The 22,124-nt window shown below is 44.3% G+C and overlaps 1 protein-coding gene across 5 annotated transcripts in view; it reads left to right on the top strand.

The window, feature by feature from the left end:
• HNF4A (hepatocyte nuclear factor 4 alpha) overlaps positions 1-22,124 on the top strand; it is a 572,114-nt gene that overhangs the window by 515,112 nt on the left and 34,878 nt on the right. For all 5 annotated transcript variants that reach the window (XM_085619322.1, XM_085619324.1, XM_085619325.1 and 2 more), the window contains one exon: positions 10,797-10,891. In XM_085619322.1, coding sequence (XP_085475448.1) covers positions 10,797-10,891 — 95 coding nt within the window. The remainder of the gene's footprint in view (positions 1-10,796; positions 10,892-22,124) is intronic.

Genomic DNA, 22,124 nt, shown 5'->3' on the forward strand with positions numbered 1-22,124 from the left:
ATTATCTCCAACTCAACTAGAGAGATCTCCACTCCTTGTTACTGAGTTATTGAGTATTGATTTATCATCCCAGGATTCGATAATTGAGCAGTCGCGAGATGCTAGTAAGGGAGCTGGTTTAAAAACGACAAAATCATTAAAACACCCTAGGAACAAGATAAAGGATAATACCACAAAAAAGTCCAAGACATCAAAAAAACCTACTGCTATAGCGAAGAAAGGGGAGAGTAAACTCTCACTCAGGTCTGCAGCGCTCAAAGGACAGCAGTCTAAGGATTTACCCATAAGAAAATGTCCAATAGAAACTGTAGTTAATTTGGAGCCGAATAATGGGGGGGCCTCTTTTGTAACTGACATAAACCATGATATTTTTGAACCTGATCACCATTTAGCCGAATACATTAAGGAGCTTTTTAAAATCTTTCTTTCTCCCATAGAGACCAGGTTGAAACGGATCGAGGGACAGTTAATGGATTTGTCTAAAACCTCAAAATTCCAGCCAAATCCAGTGACATCACAGAATGAAAGCGAAAGTTTAACCCGCCCAAAATCATCTTCACCGACCCCCCCGATTCTTAAAACAATGGTCCCTGCGAAAAAGGTAATTAAATCGACATCCACTATGACAGATAATATAATAAATGTGGCTACTAAAAAAAACGCCCCCACAAATTTGGTACAGGATTCCAATACTGCCAAACATTCTACCTGGGGAACAAATCTAGGAAATCCAAGTATTAGTTTACCCCCAGAAGCCTCACCATATGTGGTAATACTGACCGGAGTCCCTGAATTGAAGAAGGAAGATGAAGAGACAACCGGATCATTAAAAAATAAAGCTCAACACTGGTTAAATATTAACCGACCCTTACCATCCAACAGATGTAGCAAGATCTTAATGGTCCGTAGGGTACCCTGGGTGGGCCCAGGAAGTAAATCGATATCGGGCGACTGTGTTTTGGTTAATTTTGATAACCCAGACACAGTCGACTATATTTGCTCTTGGGACACGAATTTAAGCAACGAGGGTATCTTACCTAAACGCCTTTCCTTCTTTTATCCACCCATTTCTCCTTACCATCATTTTCGCAGCAACGAAAATTGGATTAGGGTGGGCACTCGGGATTGCGGTATAGTCAATAGGCGTTGGGAAAGGCAGCCCATCAGAGATTGTTAATCTAGGGATACCTGGAAAGGCATACCAACTTTCAATAGATTTGATTGTTTGGAGATGGTGGATTGACTTTTTCAGAAGAACCGTGGCTCTAACGTCCACTATCCTGGTACAGACAAATCACACATTAATATCAACCCCAGGATATCTACTTCCCTAGTGGAAACTGATGAGCTAAGAGACAATCAGCCTTTAAAAACCCAAACAGTATCTCTATTACCTAGCCCATTATTAAATAATGACTTTGAAAATAACCCGTCCGTGAGTGAAATAGAACCCTCCCTGGATTACCCCCAAAATCTAAAACCCCAAGGGGAAAAACCAAGAGGGAAACTGTCTTTCCTCTCATGGAATATAGCGGGATTAGCAAGTAAGGTAAATGACCCCATATTTCGCGATTTAATTGCGGAATATGACATTATCTGTCTTCAGGAATGTTGGGAACTAACTGAGACTCATATTTTAGGCTATCGAACATACTTCACCCCCGCCACTCAGTCACGGAGAGGCAGGTGTTCTGGGGGCCTCTGCACCTATATCTCTAATAAAACTATTTTGTCCATTAAACAACACATTAGACCGGGGCACAATAGTTTTCAGGTTCTCAGTCTAAAGGCAGGTGGGAAACGATCTTTTATTGTGGTGAACTTGTATAACAATATCCCAAAGGAATCACAGCAAAAAATTTTGGAAGATCTAACTGACTGTTTACGTTCGCTTAGCCTCAATCACGAACAAAATGATACGTGTATCATATTGCTGGGCGACTTTAACTGTCACTTATGCCCCCTAAGTGACTCAGGTATTTGTGGTATGGTTAACCTATCTGGCGAACCATGCACACATTTTGAACATACCTCTTTGGGAAACTTGTTTAATGCCCTAATTTTTGACTTGAACATGGGGTTCGCAAATGAACTTTGTAAGCCCCTGGTTGCTTTTCAACCTACATTTAATGGGCGTGGTTTACAGTCTGTAATAGACTATATATTGATTTCTACTTTTCACCACCATATTGTACGGTCTTTCTTAACACTGGATACCGTGATGAGCGACCATTACCCGATCAGCACAACTTTTGATATTGAGCTATGTATTAGATCGGGAAATAACGTAGCCGAAAATTTATATCACCATGCGCTTTCTTTGGCGAGACAAAACGGCTATGTAGTAAAATGGAATAAAGTAGACCCTATAAACTTTCTCCAAAATTTAATTAAGGAAAACTACAACAATATCAAGACATGTTTGGAGGAAAATCCCGACCCGCACATGATTGCAAATGCTTTTAACCAGATTACTCTGTACATTAGTGAAAAACTGATAGGAACATCTCGGACAGGGACGAGAGAAAAAACTGAGGGATGGTTTAATTCTGACTGCACTAAAGCACATTCGTTTTTAAAGCGGATCTTAAAGGAAACACCGAAAGACTTGCCAGCAGTCAGATCTGCGAGATTAGCTTACAGAACCTGCCTGAAAAATCGGAAACAGGAGTTGAAAGAGCTTGCGTGGGAGACCCTAACAAAGGCCAGCAAGTTGAGAGATAGCACTGCCTTCTGGAAAGCAGTAAATGCTCCCTTTTTTGTAGATAGAAAAATAGACAAGGTAGAGCTCGCTATCGACGGACCAACTTGGGTGGAATATTTCACCGAATTATATAAAGAAGATGTTCTTCCCGTCACAGTTTTTATACCACACAAACATCAGCTTTCATCTGACCCCGCCCCTTCCACTTCTTTTCCCATTAGTATTTCGTTCTCTGTCCTGGAAGTAGAATTGGCACTATTAGAAAGTTCGAGAAATAAAGCTCCCGGCCCGGACGGAGTCCCTATTGATATATATAAAAATACATTATCCCTATGGTCTCCTCTGTTGACCAATGTTTTAAATAGTTTTAATACTATTGGCTTTCCATCGACCTGGCAAGAAGCAATAGTTGTGCCTATTTTTAAAAAGGGTGATCGAAACGACCCTAAATGCTATAGGCCTATTTCCTTACTTGACACGTTGATGAAAGTGGCAGGCAGGGTAATCTTAAATAGATTAAATTCCTGGGCAGAGGAAAAGGTTATCCTTTCCAAGTTCCAATATGGCTTCAAAACAGGACTAGGTACAATCGAACAGGGACTAAATCTGGCCTTAATTATCGGCAAATACATGACGGCAAAAAAAGGTAATCTTTTTATGACGTTCATTGATTTAAGTTCTGCTTTCGATTGTCTGAACCATGAGGTACTATGGGATACCTTGACAGGCTTGGGTATTGATACAAACATCCTTAATTTCATCAAAGAATTATACAGGGGGGCCGGTGCAAAGGTTCGATTTGGAAATAAAGGAGAATGTTCTACTAAGTTCCCAATAAACAAAGGAGTCCGACAGGGGTGTATCCTGGCACCATTTCTTTTTAATTTATACATAAATGGTGTGGCGGAATTTTTAACCACACAAAATGTAGATTATCCTTTAATTGATGGCACGCCGGTTCCCATTTTACTATATGCGGACGACGCAGTTATCATGGCGAGAACCCAATTGGGCCTCCAAAAAGCTCTAACCTGTTTTACACTGTTTATGAGTACTAGAGGACTAAAAGTAAATATTGGGAAAACCTTTTCCATGTGCTGCTCCTCGAAGAAAAAACTCCCCTGTAATGTTTTTATCGAAAAGTCCAAGATAGCTCTTACAAGTACCTTCTCATACTTAGGGGTTGTTTTTAATGAAAAAGGTTCCTGGAAAGCAGCGATTAGGAGTAGAAACCTTTCTTTCGCCCGTGCACTAGGAGCAGTAAAACAGTTTTCCAACAAATTGGGGGGTAGGCCTGTACGCATTTTAATGGACATTTATAATGCCAAATGCATTTCAACCGCAATATATGGTTCTGGCCTATGGGGCATTGCTGACTGTCAAGAGATCCAAGTAAGAGAAAATTCTTTTCTGCGCTATCTCTTGGCGGTCCCAAATTCGTCCCCCACATATATCTGTCATAAAGAATTAGACCTGCCATACATTTCAGATTTGATTAAAGTTAGTCCCTTACTGTTATGGCACAAGATATGGACTAAAGAGGAAACTGTCTTTAATAGATCTGTTTTGATTGACTGCCTTAAATTGGAAAGATGCATGGATATTCCCTGGATTGCTTACATAAAAGAATTTATGATTAAGATGGGACACCCAGCCTTCTTTGAAAACCCTGGTTCCTTAAACTCGATGTCCAGGAAGGATTACAAACAAAGGTGCCTTGACTTCCTGGAAAATCAACGTTGGTGTGATGAAATAAGCAAGAAATCAGTACTCCAACATAATTCACTGCTACAGGCCCCTGGTTTACAGTTGTACCTGTCCCCCGATTTTCCCAGCTATGACAGGATGCTGTTAGCCCGTCTGAGAGTTGGATCTTATTTTAGATTAATAACTTTCCCAGCTAGAAATGATTGGTCTTCACATCTAATTAAGTGTCCCTGTGATAATGTTGCAACACAATCGCAAATACACTGTGTCTTATTTTGTAAATTTTATTCATGGGGAAGAAGGCTATATTTGATGCCCCTACTGAAGTCCTGGGGACTCAGGCAGTGTAGGCCTGCTTTTCTGAAACTGCTCTTACTCCAAGATGAAATAACCATTAATGCCTTAGCTAAGTTTTTAAAATTTGCTATTAGGTGTAGACTGTCGATGAACTAAGGCAGAGCCTGTTTTTATGCTGAGTAACTCGACTAAGCCGTATATAAAGCTGTAAGACTTCTTTCTTAATGTAGTATTTTTAATATGTATGTATTTTAATGTTGCTTTTATGGTTTTTATACTGAAATCGAATAAAGCTATCTTGACTTGACTTGATCTACTTAAAAGGAGAATAACAAAAACTGAATGCGGACTCAGAACACAATTTGAAGGTTTAGTTTGATAGTGCCCATAACAAAGTTAGAAGGTTTAATTTGATAGTGCCCAGAACAAAGGTTTTGTTTGATAGCGCTGTAGTCTTGATAAAAAGAGGATATAATTTTTTCAGTGTTCCAGCTTCAAGTCGGGCGACCTATGGGCGAACAACCCCTTTCACAATCACAAACATAAAGTATAAATATTGAGTTGCAGTCCTGATGGAGAAACATACTGTGCGCTTATTGTAAATCCATTGTCATATTGCAATCCATTTCATCTAAGCTGCTGGGTGAAACTGCCAGGTCAACATGATTTATTAAACATTTTGGCGACAACCTTTGATACGAAATTAAGCTTAGATGAATCCAATGGTTGAAATATTTATAACAGAAAGTTACAATCAACCTGATTGGTGCTTTTATGATGGATTTGCCAACTGCCAATGTGGCAAATGTATGCCCTCCACCATAGTGGGAGCGGAAGGTCTACCATGTTAAAAGTTGGCCGCCATGGCAGCTGTGCTATTTCTATAAACGTCACTACCTCTGCCATGAGAGAAGTCGTTTCAAGGAAAAGTTCCAAGACTACAATTCTACAGTGCTCGTGTTGCATAGTGGAACTACACCTACAACATGTGGGCACTACGGACTACACCGTCAGTACCCATATTTCAAATATCGCTGCAAGCGGAGGTTTTTCCAACATTTCAACCACCCCTTAATTCCTACTTTGTGACAGCTCTCGTGGTCTCCATATCAGTGTCTCATGGCATTATGATGGGGACCAGTCACTGTAGATTGGGTGGTTAGTCCACCCCAATTTTTGGTGGTGTTAACATTCCACATGGTGGACCTTATGGCAAAGCCAAAGAAGACTCTGCAAAGCAAGATATTCATCTTTCCCTCGCACTCATCATAGGTGGTGGATGACCGAGGGTGGGGTTGGAGGGAATCCTGCTCATTTTAATCAAATCTGCTAAACATGGCCTGTTTTCACAAAACAGTATTGTTAAAAAAGAACTATGACCCCCATTGTGGATAGACCAGCGACAATTAGCTTTGTCCCTTTTGACCCCATAGTAGAGATTCTGGGCCCGATTCACAGAACTAACTTAAGACAAAATCCTAAACTTACTACTTTTGGTATTCACAGAAGGCATTTAGTAGTAGTAAAGTTAGGATTTTGACTTAAGACAGACTTAAGACAGACTCAAGACAGACTCAAGACAGACTTAAGACAAACTCAAGACAAACTTAGGACAGACCTAAGACAGACTTAAGAAAGACTTAAGACAAACTTAAGACAAACTTAGGACAGACTTAGGACAGACTTAAGACAGACTTAAGACTTAAGACAGACTTAAGACAGACTTAAGACAAACTGAGGACAGACTTAAGACAGACTTAAGACAGACTTAAGACAGACTTAAGACACAATCCTAACTTTACTACTACTAAATGCCTTCTGTGAATACCAAAAGTAGTAAGTTTAGGATTTTGTCTTTAGTTAGTTCTGTGAATCGGGCCCTCTGTTCTTAGGTGTCCTTCATTCACGTTGTTTTAACCCCCCTACCGCCCACCTTGGGGAAACCACAAACTTCACTCCTACAGTCCTTTGTCTATTTTGACTATGATGCTTTAATTATCCTGATAGACAGGGCACCAAAATGCTTCCTTTGAAAATGTTTTAATATCAGTCCAATGTTGCATACAGAGAACTTAGCGAGCGAACAAGGCACGCACAAGGGGGCTAAGAGATTTCTCCGATTAAGAAATGTTTTTATATGCGGCTCAACAGTTTATTTTACAGAAACAATTTTCCAGAGAAATACAATTTACTGGCTGAAGTTCATGAAATGTGCTTTAGGCTCTCTCAGGGCAGACAGACATATTACTGCAGCAACAGAGCAAACCGTGTGTGTACACCCCCACCATGAATTTGTTTTTATGGCTCCCCAGCACTGAAAGCAGCCTCATGTCCACAGATTTCAGAGCATTTTATGTGTGTTCCATTTTGCACGTCCGGGCATAAGGGTAAGCTTTTATCTTTCCTGGAATCATCTTTTCTGGAACTAGACTTCTCTTTTCCACATTCAGTCCATTTCCCTCTCTCGTTGTAGTTTCTTCTTACTGATGCATCAAAATGTGGCTTTTGCCTGAGCTACCAAATCTGGCAAGCCGGCAACAATAACAATATTTTAATATTGAGAGACATGTAGCAGGACACTTATAGCATATATGCCTAGAGCAGGTAGACCCCCACCTTGGCAGCGAAAATCAACCAAATGCTTTATCATTTAAAGTTAGGAGGTAAGACGATTCATTGAGAACATTGGCAAGGAGGTTCCCCAGCTAGGGGCGAGGTCAAAATGGCCTGAACACGTCCAACCTTCATCCCAGAGTACTCCTTTGAAATTCCTAAAGAGGCACGTGGATCCAGCTATGGACTGTACCCCGAACGTGTTCTACCAAAATATTGTGTGCAGAATATCAACCTGAAAATATGTGGAGTGCAGGATATCATTGTGCAGAAATATTGGTTGCAGGATATTGCCTCACCCTATACTGTCAAGGTAAGTTTATATAGGAAAACATAGATTTGCTATTCTTAACTCCACATTTCCGTACCTTGACAATGTATATCCTGTCAAGGTACATATATGACTAGTTAAAATCAGTAAACATACACTTACTTACCTGGATGATATTGTAGTAGTTGATATCCTGCAATCAATGTTTCTGCAGGCCCATATTTTGTCATTCGATACTGTGACATGAAATCCCATACATGTAACCATCTCACAAGCCTGCAAAATGGCTGCCTTATTAACATGATCCTTTGTAACCTGCACTCCTTCAAGCACTCTGAAATGACCAAAAGGCAGAGGACCTTATTATGGGTACCGTCATTGGCGGTCTGACCACCACCTCCTCGACAGTCTGACCACTCGATTATGAGCAGATCGCTCGGACCGCCACCACCACCAGTATCTTGAGTCCTGTAGCGGTGGGGAAAGCGGCGGCCTACGGAGGCGATGCTAGCATCGGCACCACCGTGAGCATTACGACCTGCCTTTCTGCTAACCTTATCATGGTGGGTACTCCGCCATGGAAAGTTCGGATGAAATGCAGGGAAGGGGGTCACAAAAAAGGGCCTAGGGCTATTCACCAGTTGGGAATTATGGCTGGGGGTACATGTTGTGCCTCTCCATGCCTGCACTGTTGTGCATGCACTGTGTGCCATGCACAACATGGTGCACGGCAACAGTGTGCCGGACATGCAAGTGGCGCTGCACAGCAGCAACATTTGCTTTAGGCTCTCTCTATGAGCCGAGGAATGCCACCTCCATGGAACTGCTGTAGTCACACCGCCAGCCCAGCACCCAAGGCGTAATGCTGCAGTCGGGATGCCGTTACAACAAACAAATGATGGACGGAATGCTGACAATGCAGACATTCTCCCCCAGTCAAGAGATCTGGGTTAAATCCATCGTTCTTTTGCCCACTACGCCACCCCAGTTCAGACATGGCCATATGCAAATCAGTCTTGACCCTGTGCCTCATGGGAACAGTCCAGCCCGAACTGCCAAGCCATGTCTTCCCTGGACCGGAATCAAGCATCCTAGGACCGGTTTCTGGCTATCAGCCGTCATCAGCCAGGATAGCTTGACTCCAGTGGCGTAGTGAGCACGGGTCCCACGTCTGGGAATACCCATCCCACTTAGGGCGAAAAGCGTTACAACAAACAAATGATGGACGGAATGCTGACAATGCAGACATTCTCCCCCAGTCAAGAGATCTGGGTTAAATCCATCGTTCTTTTGCCCACTACGCCACCCCAGTTCAGACATGGCCATATGCAAATCAGTCTTGACCCTGTGCCTCATGGGAACAGTCCAGCCCGAACTGCCAAGCCATGCCTTCCCTGGACCGGAATCAAGCATCCTAGGACCGGTTTCTGGCTATCAGCCGTCATCAGCCAGGATAGCTTGACTCCAGTGGCGTAGTGAGCACGGGTCCCACGTCTGGGAATACCCATCCCACTTAGGGCGAAAAGCGTTACAACAAACAAATGATGGACGGAATGCTGACAATGCAGACATTCTCCCCCAGTCAAGAGATCTGGGTTAAATCTATCGTTCTTTTGCCCACTACGCCACCCCAGTTCAGACATGGCCATATGCAAATCAGTCTTGACCCTGTGCCTCATGGGAACAGTCCAGCCCGAACTGCCAAGCCATGTCTTCCCTGGACCGGAATCAAGCATCCTAGGACCGGTTTCTGGCTATCAGCCGTCATCAGCCAGGATAGCTTGACTCCAGTGGCGTAGTGAGCACGGGTCCCACGTCTGGGAATACCCATCCCACTTAGGGCGAAAAGCGTTACAACAAACAAATGATGGACGGAATGCTGACAATGCAGACATTCTCCCCCAGTCAAGAGATCTGGGTTAAATCCATCGTTCTTTTGCCCACTACGCCACCCCAGTTCAGACATGGCCATATGCAAATCAGTCTTGACCCTGTGCCTCATGGGAACAGTCCAGCCCGAACTGCCAAGCCATGTCTTCCCTGGACCGGAATCAAGCATCCTAGGACCGGTTTCTGGCTATCAGCCGTCATCAGCCAGGATAGCTTGACTCCAGTGGCGTAGTGAGCACGGGTCCCACGTCTGGGAATACCCATCCCACTTAGGGCGAAAAGCGTTACAACAAACAAATGATGGACGGAATGCTGACAATGCAGACATTCTCCCCCAGTCAAGAGATCTGGGTTAAATCCATCGTTCTTTTGCCCACTACGCCACCCCAGTTCAGACATGGCCATATGCAAATCAGTCTTGACCCTGTGCCTCATGGGAACAGTCCAGCCCGAACTGCCAAGCCATGTCTTCCCTGGACCGGAATCAAGCATCCTAGGACCGGTTTCTGGCTATCAGCCGTCATCAGCCAGGATAGCTTGACTCCAGTGGCGTAGTGAGCACGGGTCCCACGTCTGGGAATACCCATCCCACTTAGGGCGAAAAGCGTTACAACAAACAAATGATGGACGGAATGCTGACAATGCAGACATTCTCCCCCAGTCAAGAGATCTGGGTTAAATCCATCGTTCTTTAGCCCACTACGCCACCCCAGTTGACTGGGGGAGAATGTCTGCATTGTCAGCATTCCGTCCATCATTTGTTTGTTGTAACGCTTTTCGCCCTAAGTGGGATGGGTATTCCCAGACGTGGGACCCGTGCTCACTATGCCACTGGAGTCAAGCTATCCTGGCTGATGACGGCTGATAGCCAGAAACCGGTCCTAGGATGCTTGATTCCGGTCCAGGGAAGACATGGCTTGGCAGTTCGGGCTGGACTGTTCCCATGAGGCACAGGGTCAAGACTGATTTGCATATGGCCATGTCTGAACTGGGGTGGCGTAGTGGGCAAAAGAACGATGGATTTAACCCAGATCTCTTGACTGGGGGAGAATGTCTGCATTGTCAGCATTCCGTCCATCATTTGTTTGTTGTAACGCAGTCGGGATGCCGTCGGCTTGGTGGCGTTATACCGACTGGCCGCTGCGGCCTGGTGGTCTGACCACCATAGTCCTAATAATGCCCCGAGTGAGCACTGTATACAACCATGCATAAAATTGAATAATTAAACTATAATGATAGTTGCACAGAAAACGTGCATATCTGAAAGGCCGTTAGAAGAAATGCAGTTTCACGACTTTTTTTCTCGTTTAATAGGTTCAACAGACAATGTGTTGTAGATAAAGACAAGAGGAACCAGTGTCGATACTGCAGGCTAAAGAAATGCTTTCGAGCTGGCATGAAGAAAGAAGGTGAGGCCATTATCTGTACAAAAATCTTTACTTCGTTTTAGTTTATCTATTTTACAAGTCAGGATGTGTTCTCAGATCGTCGTTTAACAACCTCTTTAGAAGAATGGGTGTAGATGAATACTAGCTGTGTACTCCTGATTACAGACTGTAATTGTTATTTGTGCAACAACGGTATTGTATTGATTCGGGATTGCAGGCAAATTGCAGAAAGGGTCAAGTTCAGCAGAAAACTGTAATTGACGAAGTAGCTGACAGTCACACATGAAACAAATGTTAGTAACTAATAGGAATCGTGTGGGATTTGCCTTTGGGGATTGTCACCGAAAAAGAGGCGTAATCAGCAGAAGAACAAAGAACAACCCTTTGATGCATGGTTGGACATTGTTGGTTATTTTATCAATCAAATGACCTCGCTGCTCCTCTCTATGTAGTCAGCTGCAATTTAAGGGTCTGCATTACTTCCATCCGTGATCTGACTGTTTATCATGCCCACCTTTGGATATGGCCCAGTTTTAAGACCCCAGGAGTTAGAATTTAGGACTAACAGTTGCAGCAATTGAAGGTGCAAAATATTCATACACCCTGGTGGGATCAATGTTATGCGACCCAAGTGGCCTGAAAGAAGAATGATGCACTAGATGGTTTTCAGGGACAATGGCGTAAGATGGGGGGAGGGGCAAAAACTAATTTGGCCACGCAAAACCAATTTTGCAATGCTTGGCTACCTAAATGACCAAAATCACTCTGATCAGTAACCACCTGAAACTGACCAGTTATGTTTCCTAAAGGTCATTAATATAGTGCCTTTCTGGATTAAGAACTGGTCTCTTTCAGGCGACCATTGGTCAGGTTAAAGCCTCATTGCTCTATCCTGAATAAACCCAATGACCTGCAAATTCAATGAAATATGACGCAGGCAACTTATTTAATTAACAATCTATTGACTGGTGCTTGCAACAACGCCGCCTGTTGAACAAGCAATCAGATTATTCAGAGCAGGTTTTATATTTATTATTGTATTTAGAGTGGGCGAGAAGAGTGTGGCATATTCGGTGGCTGAGCTAGGGTGAAGTCCATAGCAGATTGGCGACAGCCAACTAACTCCTTGTAAAGTTAGGTAGAAGTGGGACCGAAGACTAAGGTGACACAGTGGTTTTTCAATTCACCGTGAAATCTTAACTAGTTGTCATCAACTCTAAGGAGGATCCACAAGAAGAAAGTTGTGTAGTAAGAGGGTTTTAGGAAGGGCTAAGGAGGGTGCAAGGGAGTGCTAAGGAGAGGTTTTTGGTGGGACACCCACACTCCCCCACAAAAAGTAAGCCCATATTCTTATATAACATAGAGTTCTAGAAGACAAATCAAAGGGCAGCACACATAGGTACAAAATAATCAGGGCTCACAACCATCAAACTCTAAACATTGAATCACAAGCTTGTGGAAAATGTGTGTGAAATGCATATTTGCAAAAGGAAAGTAGCTGTTGTGGTTTATTTTCCTAAATTTTCCAAATGGAATCTGAACAACAGCAAGCAAATATTCATGGCTTGTTATTATAAAATAGGAAAAATAAAAGGAATACAAAGAAGAAATCAAGGTTTATTACTGATGTAGAGATAACAGAGAAAGAATGGAAGCTGACAGTGGATGAGTGACAGGAGAAAGGGGAGAAACTAGTTAAGGAAAGAAAAACATTTCCATTTTTCTGGATTTAAGATTTAGAAACGAAGCTGCTTCTAAACCACAACCATTTTGAGAGAGAATGATAAAGAGTTGTGGATAATGTATTAATAATAAGGAAAAAGAGCAATTTGGTGTTTTGTGCCTGAAACTAATAGTACATGGTAGAGGAGGAATGTTGTGCTATACCATAGATAGGAGGTATAGATTGGACACTCTCATACCTCTTAATCACTTGTCCGGTGACACTCCATTTTAGCTGGAGAATCCCAATTCTTTTAAAAAAGCATGACGTTTGGATAAACACTGTCTTACAAAGTAGTGCTTCTATATATATATAGGCTCTGTTATGCTTCACTCTTCTTCTAGCTGAGAATCCATGCCCAGACAGCTGTAGCAGTAACTCACCAAGCTGGTTGTTTGTTTCTTGAAGAAAGTGCTGATGGCAGGTCAAGAGTTGGAAACCTACTCAGCCTTCTGGCCTCCTGAAGTTGGTTAATTATAGCACATGTAACTATGTAAGAAAGATATGCCATTAGAATGATTTACACTTAGGAGCACGTTCACTAATGAAGATGAATGTTGAGTATACATCGCGGAGGGAACAGGAAAGGACTTAAAGGAGAGAAAATATTGGTACAAATTGATGATAGTTCCCCAAACTCTATGGGTCCTATTCACAAAGGTAAATTTGGTCATAAACATACCTTCACAACTAACTGTGTTAATGGCTGCCAGGAATTCACAGATTCCGGGAACGTAAACCCATTTACATGTGCAAAGAGCTCCACCACAATCGTGGACACCCCACACCTGTAAAACCTACTCAAGGTGTAGGACAATGAGCAGATGTGGTTAGCGTTGAGGTTTGTAAATACTCACAACCATGTACATTTATGAGTATTCACAACTCCTCTCAATCTGCTTTCCACTGTAGAAACCGTATGCGTTCATCCTTTTCTAGGGTGGGAAGGGAAATGATCACTCTCAGATATGGTGAGTATATGAGGACAAGGGTTTCTCCAGAGGCGAACATAATTTTCCATTGGATTAAAAAAACTGTGCCATTGCCCAGGTGATCTGCATGCGCTTGGATCTGCAGGGCCTATTCACTGGTGGCCGTACCGAGTACCAACAACTCATTGGCCAGTGCAGGCATATAGACCAGCCCGCGCATCCTTCTTCCTGCGGTGCTTTTATTTTCGGTCTTGTGGTGAGGCTGAGTCGCCCTACTGCTCCACGCTGCTGCTCGGATCACCCCTGGATAGAACTACATGGGGGTTATTTACTAGACTTTTACACTGTGTTTGCATCCCAATAGTATGACGTATTTAAATCTTTTTTTTTTTCCAATGTACTTTCCAGCGCTAAACTTGTTTAGCTCTGGAAATAACGTGAAAGTAACACAAAGCAGTGCATAGTGCTGCTTTGCATTGCTTAGCACCAAGGGGGCATGCCAGGGATGGTGCCTGGGCATTTCCATGCACCACCCAAGGTTTTTGACGCGACACCTTATTTACTAAATAAAGTCGACAGGGTTTAGCGTAAGAAAACGGTGCCCTTTTGAAGTAGCCACAAGGAAGGAGAAATGCGTTCATTTCTCCTTCCTTTTCAAACTTTGTACGTGTGCTGCACTTTACAGCACACATACAATGAGGGAAAAGGGTTAAAGGTAGTCTAAGCATGGTATTTTGTGCTAAAAGGCTATCCTTCCAGTGCAAAATCTTTGCTACACTCACGGAGACACCCTTGCATTATAGCGCAAAGGTGTCTCCGTAGCGACAGCTGATTTCAGCGCTAGGGAAAGAGGAGGAGAGTGCCATATTTCTGTAAATATGGCGCTCTCCTCCTCTCTCCTCTTCACGTAGCGCAGCATTTGCGGCGGCTGCACTGCGCTGCGTGAATACGTGTTAAATCCGGCCCATGTGTGCATGGGCATGCACTTGCGTTGTAGTACTGGTTTATAGGTCGGTACACCTTGTGATAAATGCAACTACCATTGAATCCTGAGTTGCGAAAACCTCAATAAATAACTTAGATAATGAATTAGGATATATATTTCAAAAACGGAAACTACGGATTTTCAAGGGGGAAAGCTGGTAGTTTTCCGCGTTGGTCATTTAACACTGATTTTACACTTAATAGACTATTTTTTTTTCGTTGAATAAAAGTGCTGTTATGCTTGAAGAACACATTCTTGTGATGTTGCATTCAACATAACTAATTACCTGAAACAAGACGTGTCGGTAAAAAGAGACCCTGCTTGACTGACAGGCACGAGGACTCCTCTTTAGACATGCCGTGTTCTGTCAGACAGGCCCTGATGTCTGTTAATATTCAATAGAAGCTACGTTAGGGCTATGACCAGGTAATACTGAGCAAACATTTAAAAAACACCATTCCGTGACTAAACTCGGCTCCCCCTGTCCCGCCCCCACCCCGCTGATAACAGACAGCATAACCTTGGGGCCTCCTTTTACTGCAGCTGAATGCAAGCTTTTAATTTCACCAGAGCTCAGTCATTCCCCTAATCAAGCAGAAGGAACATTTTATCAATAGACGTATAAACGGAGTCTTTACTACATGCAAGGCGTGGGTTAGAGCTAAGCACGCGCTAATCTTCTGGCAAACACCTTCAACCTGGTTCGTTGCCCTGGCAACGATTTTTGATGGTCCCGTCGACATTTTAGAAAGCACCAGGGACAGCAACGTGTTGATATTTAGGAAAAAGTGAAGAATGGTCCAAGCGGCCATAGCTTGTGGAGAATGGTCCAAGCGGCCATAGCTTGTGGAGAATGGTCCAAGCGGCCTTAGCTTGTGGAAAATGGTCCAAGCGGCCATAGCTTGTGGAGAATGGTCCAAGCGGCCTTAGCTTGTGGAAAATGGTCCAAGCGGCCATAGCTTGTGGAGAATAGTCCAAGCAGCCATAGCTTGTGGAGAATGGTCCAAGCGGCCATACCTTGTGGAAAATGGTCCAAGCGGCCATAGCTTGTGGAGAATGGTCCGATTGGCCATAATTTGTCGAGAATGGTCCAATTGGCCATAGCTTGTGGAGAATGGTCCACATGGCCATATCTTGTGGAGAATGGTCCACGTCGCCATAACTTTGAAATACAGGTGGGATGTGGAGAAGCCACAAATATGATAATAACCTGTTCTTTATATAGGACACTGTTCCATAGTTTTTGTTGTCTCTATCCGCTGTCTATAACACGTTACTACTGCCTCAGCCTTATTGTGCTCAGGCAAAGTCTTCATTTCCATGCAATAGTCAAATGCTACATTCAATGGAAGCAATGCACAATCTACCTGACCAACCTAAATGTCAAGATGACCAAGAAGTCAGCACAATTGATATTGAGAAGTGGTGCCTACTTTTTGTCTTACTCCTCCATTCTATAGTTCTGACTGCTCCTCCTCTGCCATGCTTTCAGATGCACCCACCTGTCAATCATTCTCTACATGGCTTACCTGCTTCTGGTCAGGGGTGCATAGTGTTGCACTGGTTGCCACATCTGGAGTATTTGAGTGATTTTAGGGATCTGAATTGTAATCAATCAATCAGGATATCTAAAGCGCGACTAGTCACCTGAAGGGTATCCAGGCAAGCTGCTTGGGAGTAATCAGTTGAACAACTAAGTCTTGAGTCCCTTTCTGAATTCCTGAAGGGAGGGTGAGGTCTGGAGGCGGAGAGGGAGGCTGTTCTTAGCAAGGTAGGAGAAGGAACGTCCTCCACTGTTGCTTCTGCAGATGAGGGGTGTGAACGAGGGAGAGGGAGGCATAGTGCAGGTGTCTGGAGGATAGGTGGAAGCTCAGGCGGTGGTTGAGGTATGCTGGTCCTTGATTGTGAAGGGCTTTGTAGGCGTGGGTCAGTATCTTGAATTGACATCTCCTGTATACGGGGAACCAATGGAGTTTCTTGAGGTGTTGGGTGATGTGGGCCTCTCTGGGGAGGTCGTAGATGAGTCTGGATGCTGCGTTCTGTATGGTCTGCAGTCTTTTCAAGTGGTGTGCAGTGATTCCTGAGTAGAGTGTATTGCCCTAGTCCAGGCAGCTAGTGATGAGGGCTTGAGTGATGGTGCGTCTGGTGCTGATTGGGAGCCATTTAAAAATCTTCCGGAGAATGCGATGAGTGAGGCAACAGGCTGAGCAAATTGTGTTGATCTGGTTTTTCATGATGAGCTTGCTGTCCAGGATGATGCTGAGGTTCAGGGCGTAGTCATCTGATGATTTTGAAGATGGAGGGTTTATATGTTTTTGTAAAACAAAAAACACGTTTTTTTATATCCTAAGAAACCTAGCTTTCCCTTTAACAAAGTTTTTTTTTTCTTAAATTGTTTGAGATTTTCAATAATACACTTTGGCTCCAGGCTAAAATAAGTGACTACTAAGGCAGCCATAGGCTGTGTAGTGTGGGGTTTGCGTACAGGGTGTAGGCTCTGGCCATGCCATGCCCTTGTGCCCCAGAGCTATGTGCAGGCTTCAGCCAAAATGTATCCACAAGACCTAGAAATCAGAGACTGTTTTGGGAGTGAGTGATTTTGTGTGTGTTTTTCTTTTTTATGTTATTGGGGTGTGCAGTTTTGAGAATGTGTTCAAGAACCACCTTAGTCATTCGAGAAACTAGCATGTTGCTTTAATCTTTGTTTTCTACAGAATAGAGAGACTTTTTTTCTCTTCTGGATTGTTCCCTGGAAGCCTGGGGTTGAAGTGCCCCTGTCCCAATTGGCTCCCACTGAATATTTCTATGATACAGTTTTGAGAATGGTTCGATGATCAGTTGCATTATGTTATAGCGACTGTAGCTCAATTTTCAATTGATTTAAATATATTTATGTGTATTAAGAAACGCTACCCCAGAAACTGCTGAACAGAATTACACCAAATTTGGCAGGAAGCTAGATCTTGGTCTACAGATTGTGCTTTTTGTGATTTGGTGTAAATCCATTCAGTATTCTTTCATAAATGAACGGTAAAAAATATTTGTATATCTAGGCGGTTGGCTCCGCAAGAAGCTCGACAGACTCTCGCAGGAGGGTCAGTTTGAAAAATAGAACATGCTGATTGGCCCAGGGAGCTTTATTTCCTTTGGGTCAATTTGGTCCCCTGGTAGTCCGACTCCTGCGGGAGTGAGCGTTCTGATTGGCTGCCAACAACATGAGAAAAGTGTTGCTGGCAGTCATTACATGACTTGGGGCTTAGGGCCGGATGTACGACGTGATTTTGCATGCGTGTGTTTAGCGACTCACAATTAGGAAGGGGCGTTCCTTTCTAATTGCAACTCACAGCCGTATTTGTGAAGGTTTTGCGACCGTGCGAGGGTGGTAATGCAGTCGCAAATGGGAAGGGGTCCCCAGGAGACCCCTTCCCCTTTGCAAATGCAGGGGAAAATATTTTTAGGGGCAGGCAGTGGTCCCAGGGATCACTACCTGCCCTTAAAATATTTAACAAAAACGTTTCTTATTTTTTTTTAAATGCATCCCATTTCCCTTTAAGGAAAACGGGCTGCATTTTTTGAAAAAAAATGCTTTATTTAAAAGTAGTCCCAGACATGGTGGCCTGCTGAGCCCAGCAGGTGATCATCCCTAGGAGGGCCAGTCATTCTCAATGGGGTCGCAAAATGCGAGTGCCTCATTAATATTCATGAGCCTCGCATTTTCCGACCCCATTGCGAGTCTCTGACACTGTTGTAATTTGCAACTCGCATTTGAGCGCATATTGCGAGTCGCAATTTACACTGGTCGTACATCTAGCCCTTAGTTCCCTGTTCCGAAGTTAAAGAATAAATGATATAAGTAGGCAGTGTAGGAATACCCTGCCTCCCTAGTCTCCATGGGCGGCATCCAGAAGGACCCCATGGGGCCAAAATACAAAACCAAATCTGCAATTTTCACCGCAATACCGTGGGACTCCCATGGGATAGGAAAAAAAGGGCGACCGTGCCACATTCTTAAATTGTTGGCCCCAGGAGCCCACCCCTGGGGCCGCTTCATTTATTTAAGGTGAGGGGAGTGCAGTCCCCACCTCTCGAGCCATTATAGGCCCCGGGGTTGACAAAATTTACAAATGGCAGTGGTGGTTTAATTGGTAGCACATCTATTCTCTTTGTGCATTAGATATCAACATAGAAGTATTGGTGCCCCTCGAGATTAAAGTAACTGCACCCTACTACCTAAGGTGCCAAACCACCGGAGCCCAATTGGACCCGGTGAAGACGTGGAAGCAAAAGTATAAACCTCTGCACTCTTATTCTGTTTTCTATTGATTCATAAAGTTGTAACGGTTACATGCTATATTGGGAACGACTGCGCCGTGAGGGACTCTTCAACACGAATAGGCATATCATAGCCCAAGATTATGTGACTATCAAAACTAGAAAACAACCAGTGTTCCTAAACTTATAATATGAGACGCAGTCGATTGTCACAACAGAGTACCATAATATACCGAGGGACAGATGATTTATTTCTACAAGACTTGGACAACTTCTATATAAATCTACTTGGTTGCCTATGCAAATACTGATTAAAGCCTTTAAAAAGTTTAAAGAAACGAAACATGTGTCGGCTGCCAGTTCAACGTATGGATTGTCACATCAAGCTGTCTAATCCTGATTATGTTGCTACTGCTTTTTAACTTTGTAATTTCAGATTTTGTTATATACTTATATTAAATGGATTCAGCAAGAATTATACTTATGTCCTGCTGGTATTTGGAGTAACTTTGTGAATCAATAGAAAACAGAATAAGAGTGCCGAGGTTTATACTTTTGCTTTCATAGGCTCCGGGGTGTCCAGCCCTAAGGCCGAATTCCATAAGAAGAGGGGGAATGGCCCCCTCCCTGATCCCTGGGGAGCCCTCCTTCGATCCGCAATTTGCATAAAAGAGGAGCAAGGTTGCATGGCCCCCCTCCCAGAGTTTCCAAGGGCCCGGAGCTCCCATCCCCTGGGGCCGATTTTATTAATTAGGCGGAGTGGGGGCCACAAAGCCCCCATTCCTGAACCTTCTTTGGCGCAGGGATCCTATCCCCGGGGCTGGCTCACATGCTGTGTCCTGGGGTGCAGGCCCTCAGGGCCTAATGAGGCTCGGGGAGTGGGGGTCACACAGCCCCCTCCCCCTTTAAATAAAAAAGGCCATGGGGATGAGGTCCCCAGAGCCTAATGAAACTCGGGGAAGGGGGGTGGCCCCCCTCCTCTTTCAAATATTTAAAGCCCTGGTATCCCCAGGGCCTTTTAAGTTTCAGGGAGGGGTGCCATGTGGCCGTGTGGCCCCCTCCTTTTAAAAACATAAAGCCCTGGGGATGGGGTCCCCAGGGTTTAATGAATCTCAGGGAGTGGGGCTATGGGGCCCCCCTTCTCTTTAAAAAAAAAATAGCCCTGGGGGATGGGTTCCCACAGGCCTAAAAAGGCTTGGGGAGGGGGACCACACAGCCCAACTTCCCTGAAAAAGGCCCTGGGGATGAAGTCTTCAGGGGCTAATAAGGCTAAGGGAGAAGTGCCCTGCGGCCACCATCTCCTTTTTTGTTATATTTAGCCTAGGAGGATGGGGTTCCCAGAGCAAGAAGGCCAACCCTATGCTGCGCACTTCAAAGATTGTTCGCAGGGTGGGGTTGGCAGCCTGCTGGAGGTTTGTCACAGGGCCTGGCAGCAGATTAAGCCCTATGGCCAACTCCGCTGTGCTCAACCAAAGGCTCTATGCAGCATGGGTTGGCTGCCTGTGGGGAGTTGGAAGCAGGGCCTGACTGCAACATAGACCATGCGGCTAACTCCTCGCCACACATGAGCAAAGGCCGTGCGCTGTGTGGGGTTTGAAGCCTCTAGGTGGCTGCCTGTGTGGAGTTGCATGCAGGGCCTGGCTGCAAACTAGGGCCTGCGGGCAAACCCCAAGCCATGTGCGATGAGAGGCAGCTCACAGTGTCAAGTTGGCTGCCTGCAGAAGGTTTGGCTGCCTCCCAAGGGGTTGGCCACAGAGCCTGGAGTGTGGCCAGACACTGTTGCCAACTCCCTGCTGTGCATGGCTGAAGGCCTTGCACAGCAAGGGGGTTGCCTGTCTGTGGGTGTTTGACGCATGGCCTGGCCACAGCCAGGCCCTTTGGTTATGCGCTGCGGGGGGTTGGCTATGATAAAATATAACATTACCTTAAAATACCCTAGAAGTTCACTGGAAAAAAAGGTCAAAGTAACATTATAGTTAGGTGTGATCAAAAAATCTGTTTTTGTGTAAAACACAAATTTAGGAATTCGCTGAAAAAAACATAGGTTAAAGTAATGTTATGGTTAAGTGAGTATGTCAGTGACAACAGTAACGTTATGAACTAAAAAAACACAGACATTTACGAGTTATAGATAGCAGAGGTGACCATAACTTGTGCCCCAACCATGTACTTCTTATGACCTCACATATTACATCACTTGTGACATGTACTAGACATCATTTATGACATTACTGATGACATCTCAAATGACATCATATATTATATCACTAATGCCATCGCTGAAGTGCAGACCGCACACCGTCAGTCTTTGCGGATTGTAGCTGTTAGTGTGAAGAGCAGGTCCAGCTAGATCTTTGCATTGGAGATCGTAGTGGGCAGTCGATTCTTGTTGCAGAGAGGTCACTTTGTGGTCGCAAGGAGCCCAAAGCGTCTGTATTTTCACCTTTTCTTCAAGAGGAATACACTGTGATGCCAGCCAAGGGTCAAAGACCTCGGGGCCATCTCTTGGGGATCAAGATTCACTCCAGCAGAAGCCAACAGCAGGGCTCAGATATATCCTGGCAGATCCAGTTGGTGCTGGTCAGCTGAGCAGTTACAGGGAGGCCTCTCGGAGCGTGTTGTGTACCTGTAGCTCAAATAGGTCAGCTAAATGATGCTTGGAGTAACTTATGGGGAGCCTGGGTTTAAGGCAAGCAGGTCCAATCTTCCTTCTTCAGACAGCAGGGCAGTCCTTCATCTGAATCTTCCACAGGTACAGGAGTGTTCTAATGAGAGAGTTTTAAGGGGACACTTGTTTCTGCAGTGCCAGCCTGTGAGTGGAGGATAACTCCTTTGTCGAACCTTCTCCTTTCCTGGGTTTAGCTCCAAATTGTCTAGGGTAACAAAGGGCAGGGAGGCGTAGGTGTGAGCTGTATTTGTCAGTGGTGCATAGGCAGCCCACAGAAGTCAGTAAGGGGGTTAGCAAAGCCCTGAGGCTATCCTTTGAAGCTCAGGTAGGCTGAGTACCCCCCCCACGACATCCCGCTCAGGAGAGAAACACCCTGCCCCACACCTAGGGACCTTTTGTGCCTAGTCTGGAAGGAACACACAAAACACCACAGGAGAGCCATTCACAGTAATGTGACTCTGGACACTGGCAGAAAGACACATTTGGTTTAGGCAGAACAATGCAAACTTTTCTAAAGGCAGAATTTTCAGTGTATTAACATAAAATCCAAATATTATGACGATTTTGAATTCTTAGTCATTTGAGCGCAGTTAGCATCTCTCTAGCTGGTTCCTATCTGACGTCAGCAGTTATTACAAGCACTAAGGTAACCCAGTGTTAGTCTATGGGAATGA

Source organism: Triturus cristatus, chromosome 7 (assembly GCF_964204655.1).
Source record: "Triturus cristatus chromosome 7, aTriCri1.1, whole genome shotgun sequence".
Taxonomy (NCBI): Eukaryota; Metazoa; Chordata; class Amphibia; order Caudata; family Salamandridae; genus Triturus; species Triturus cristatus.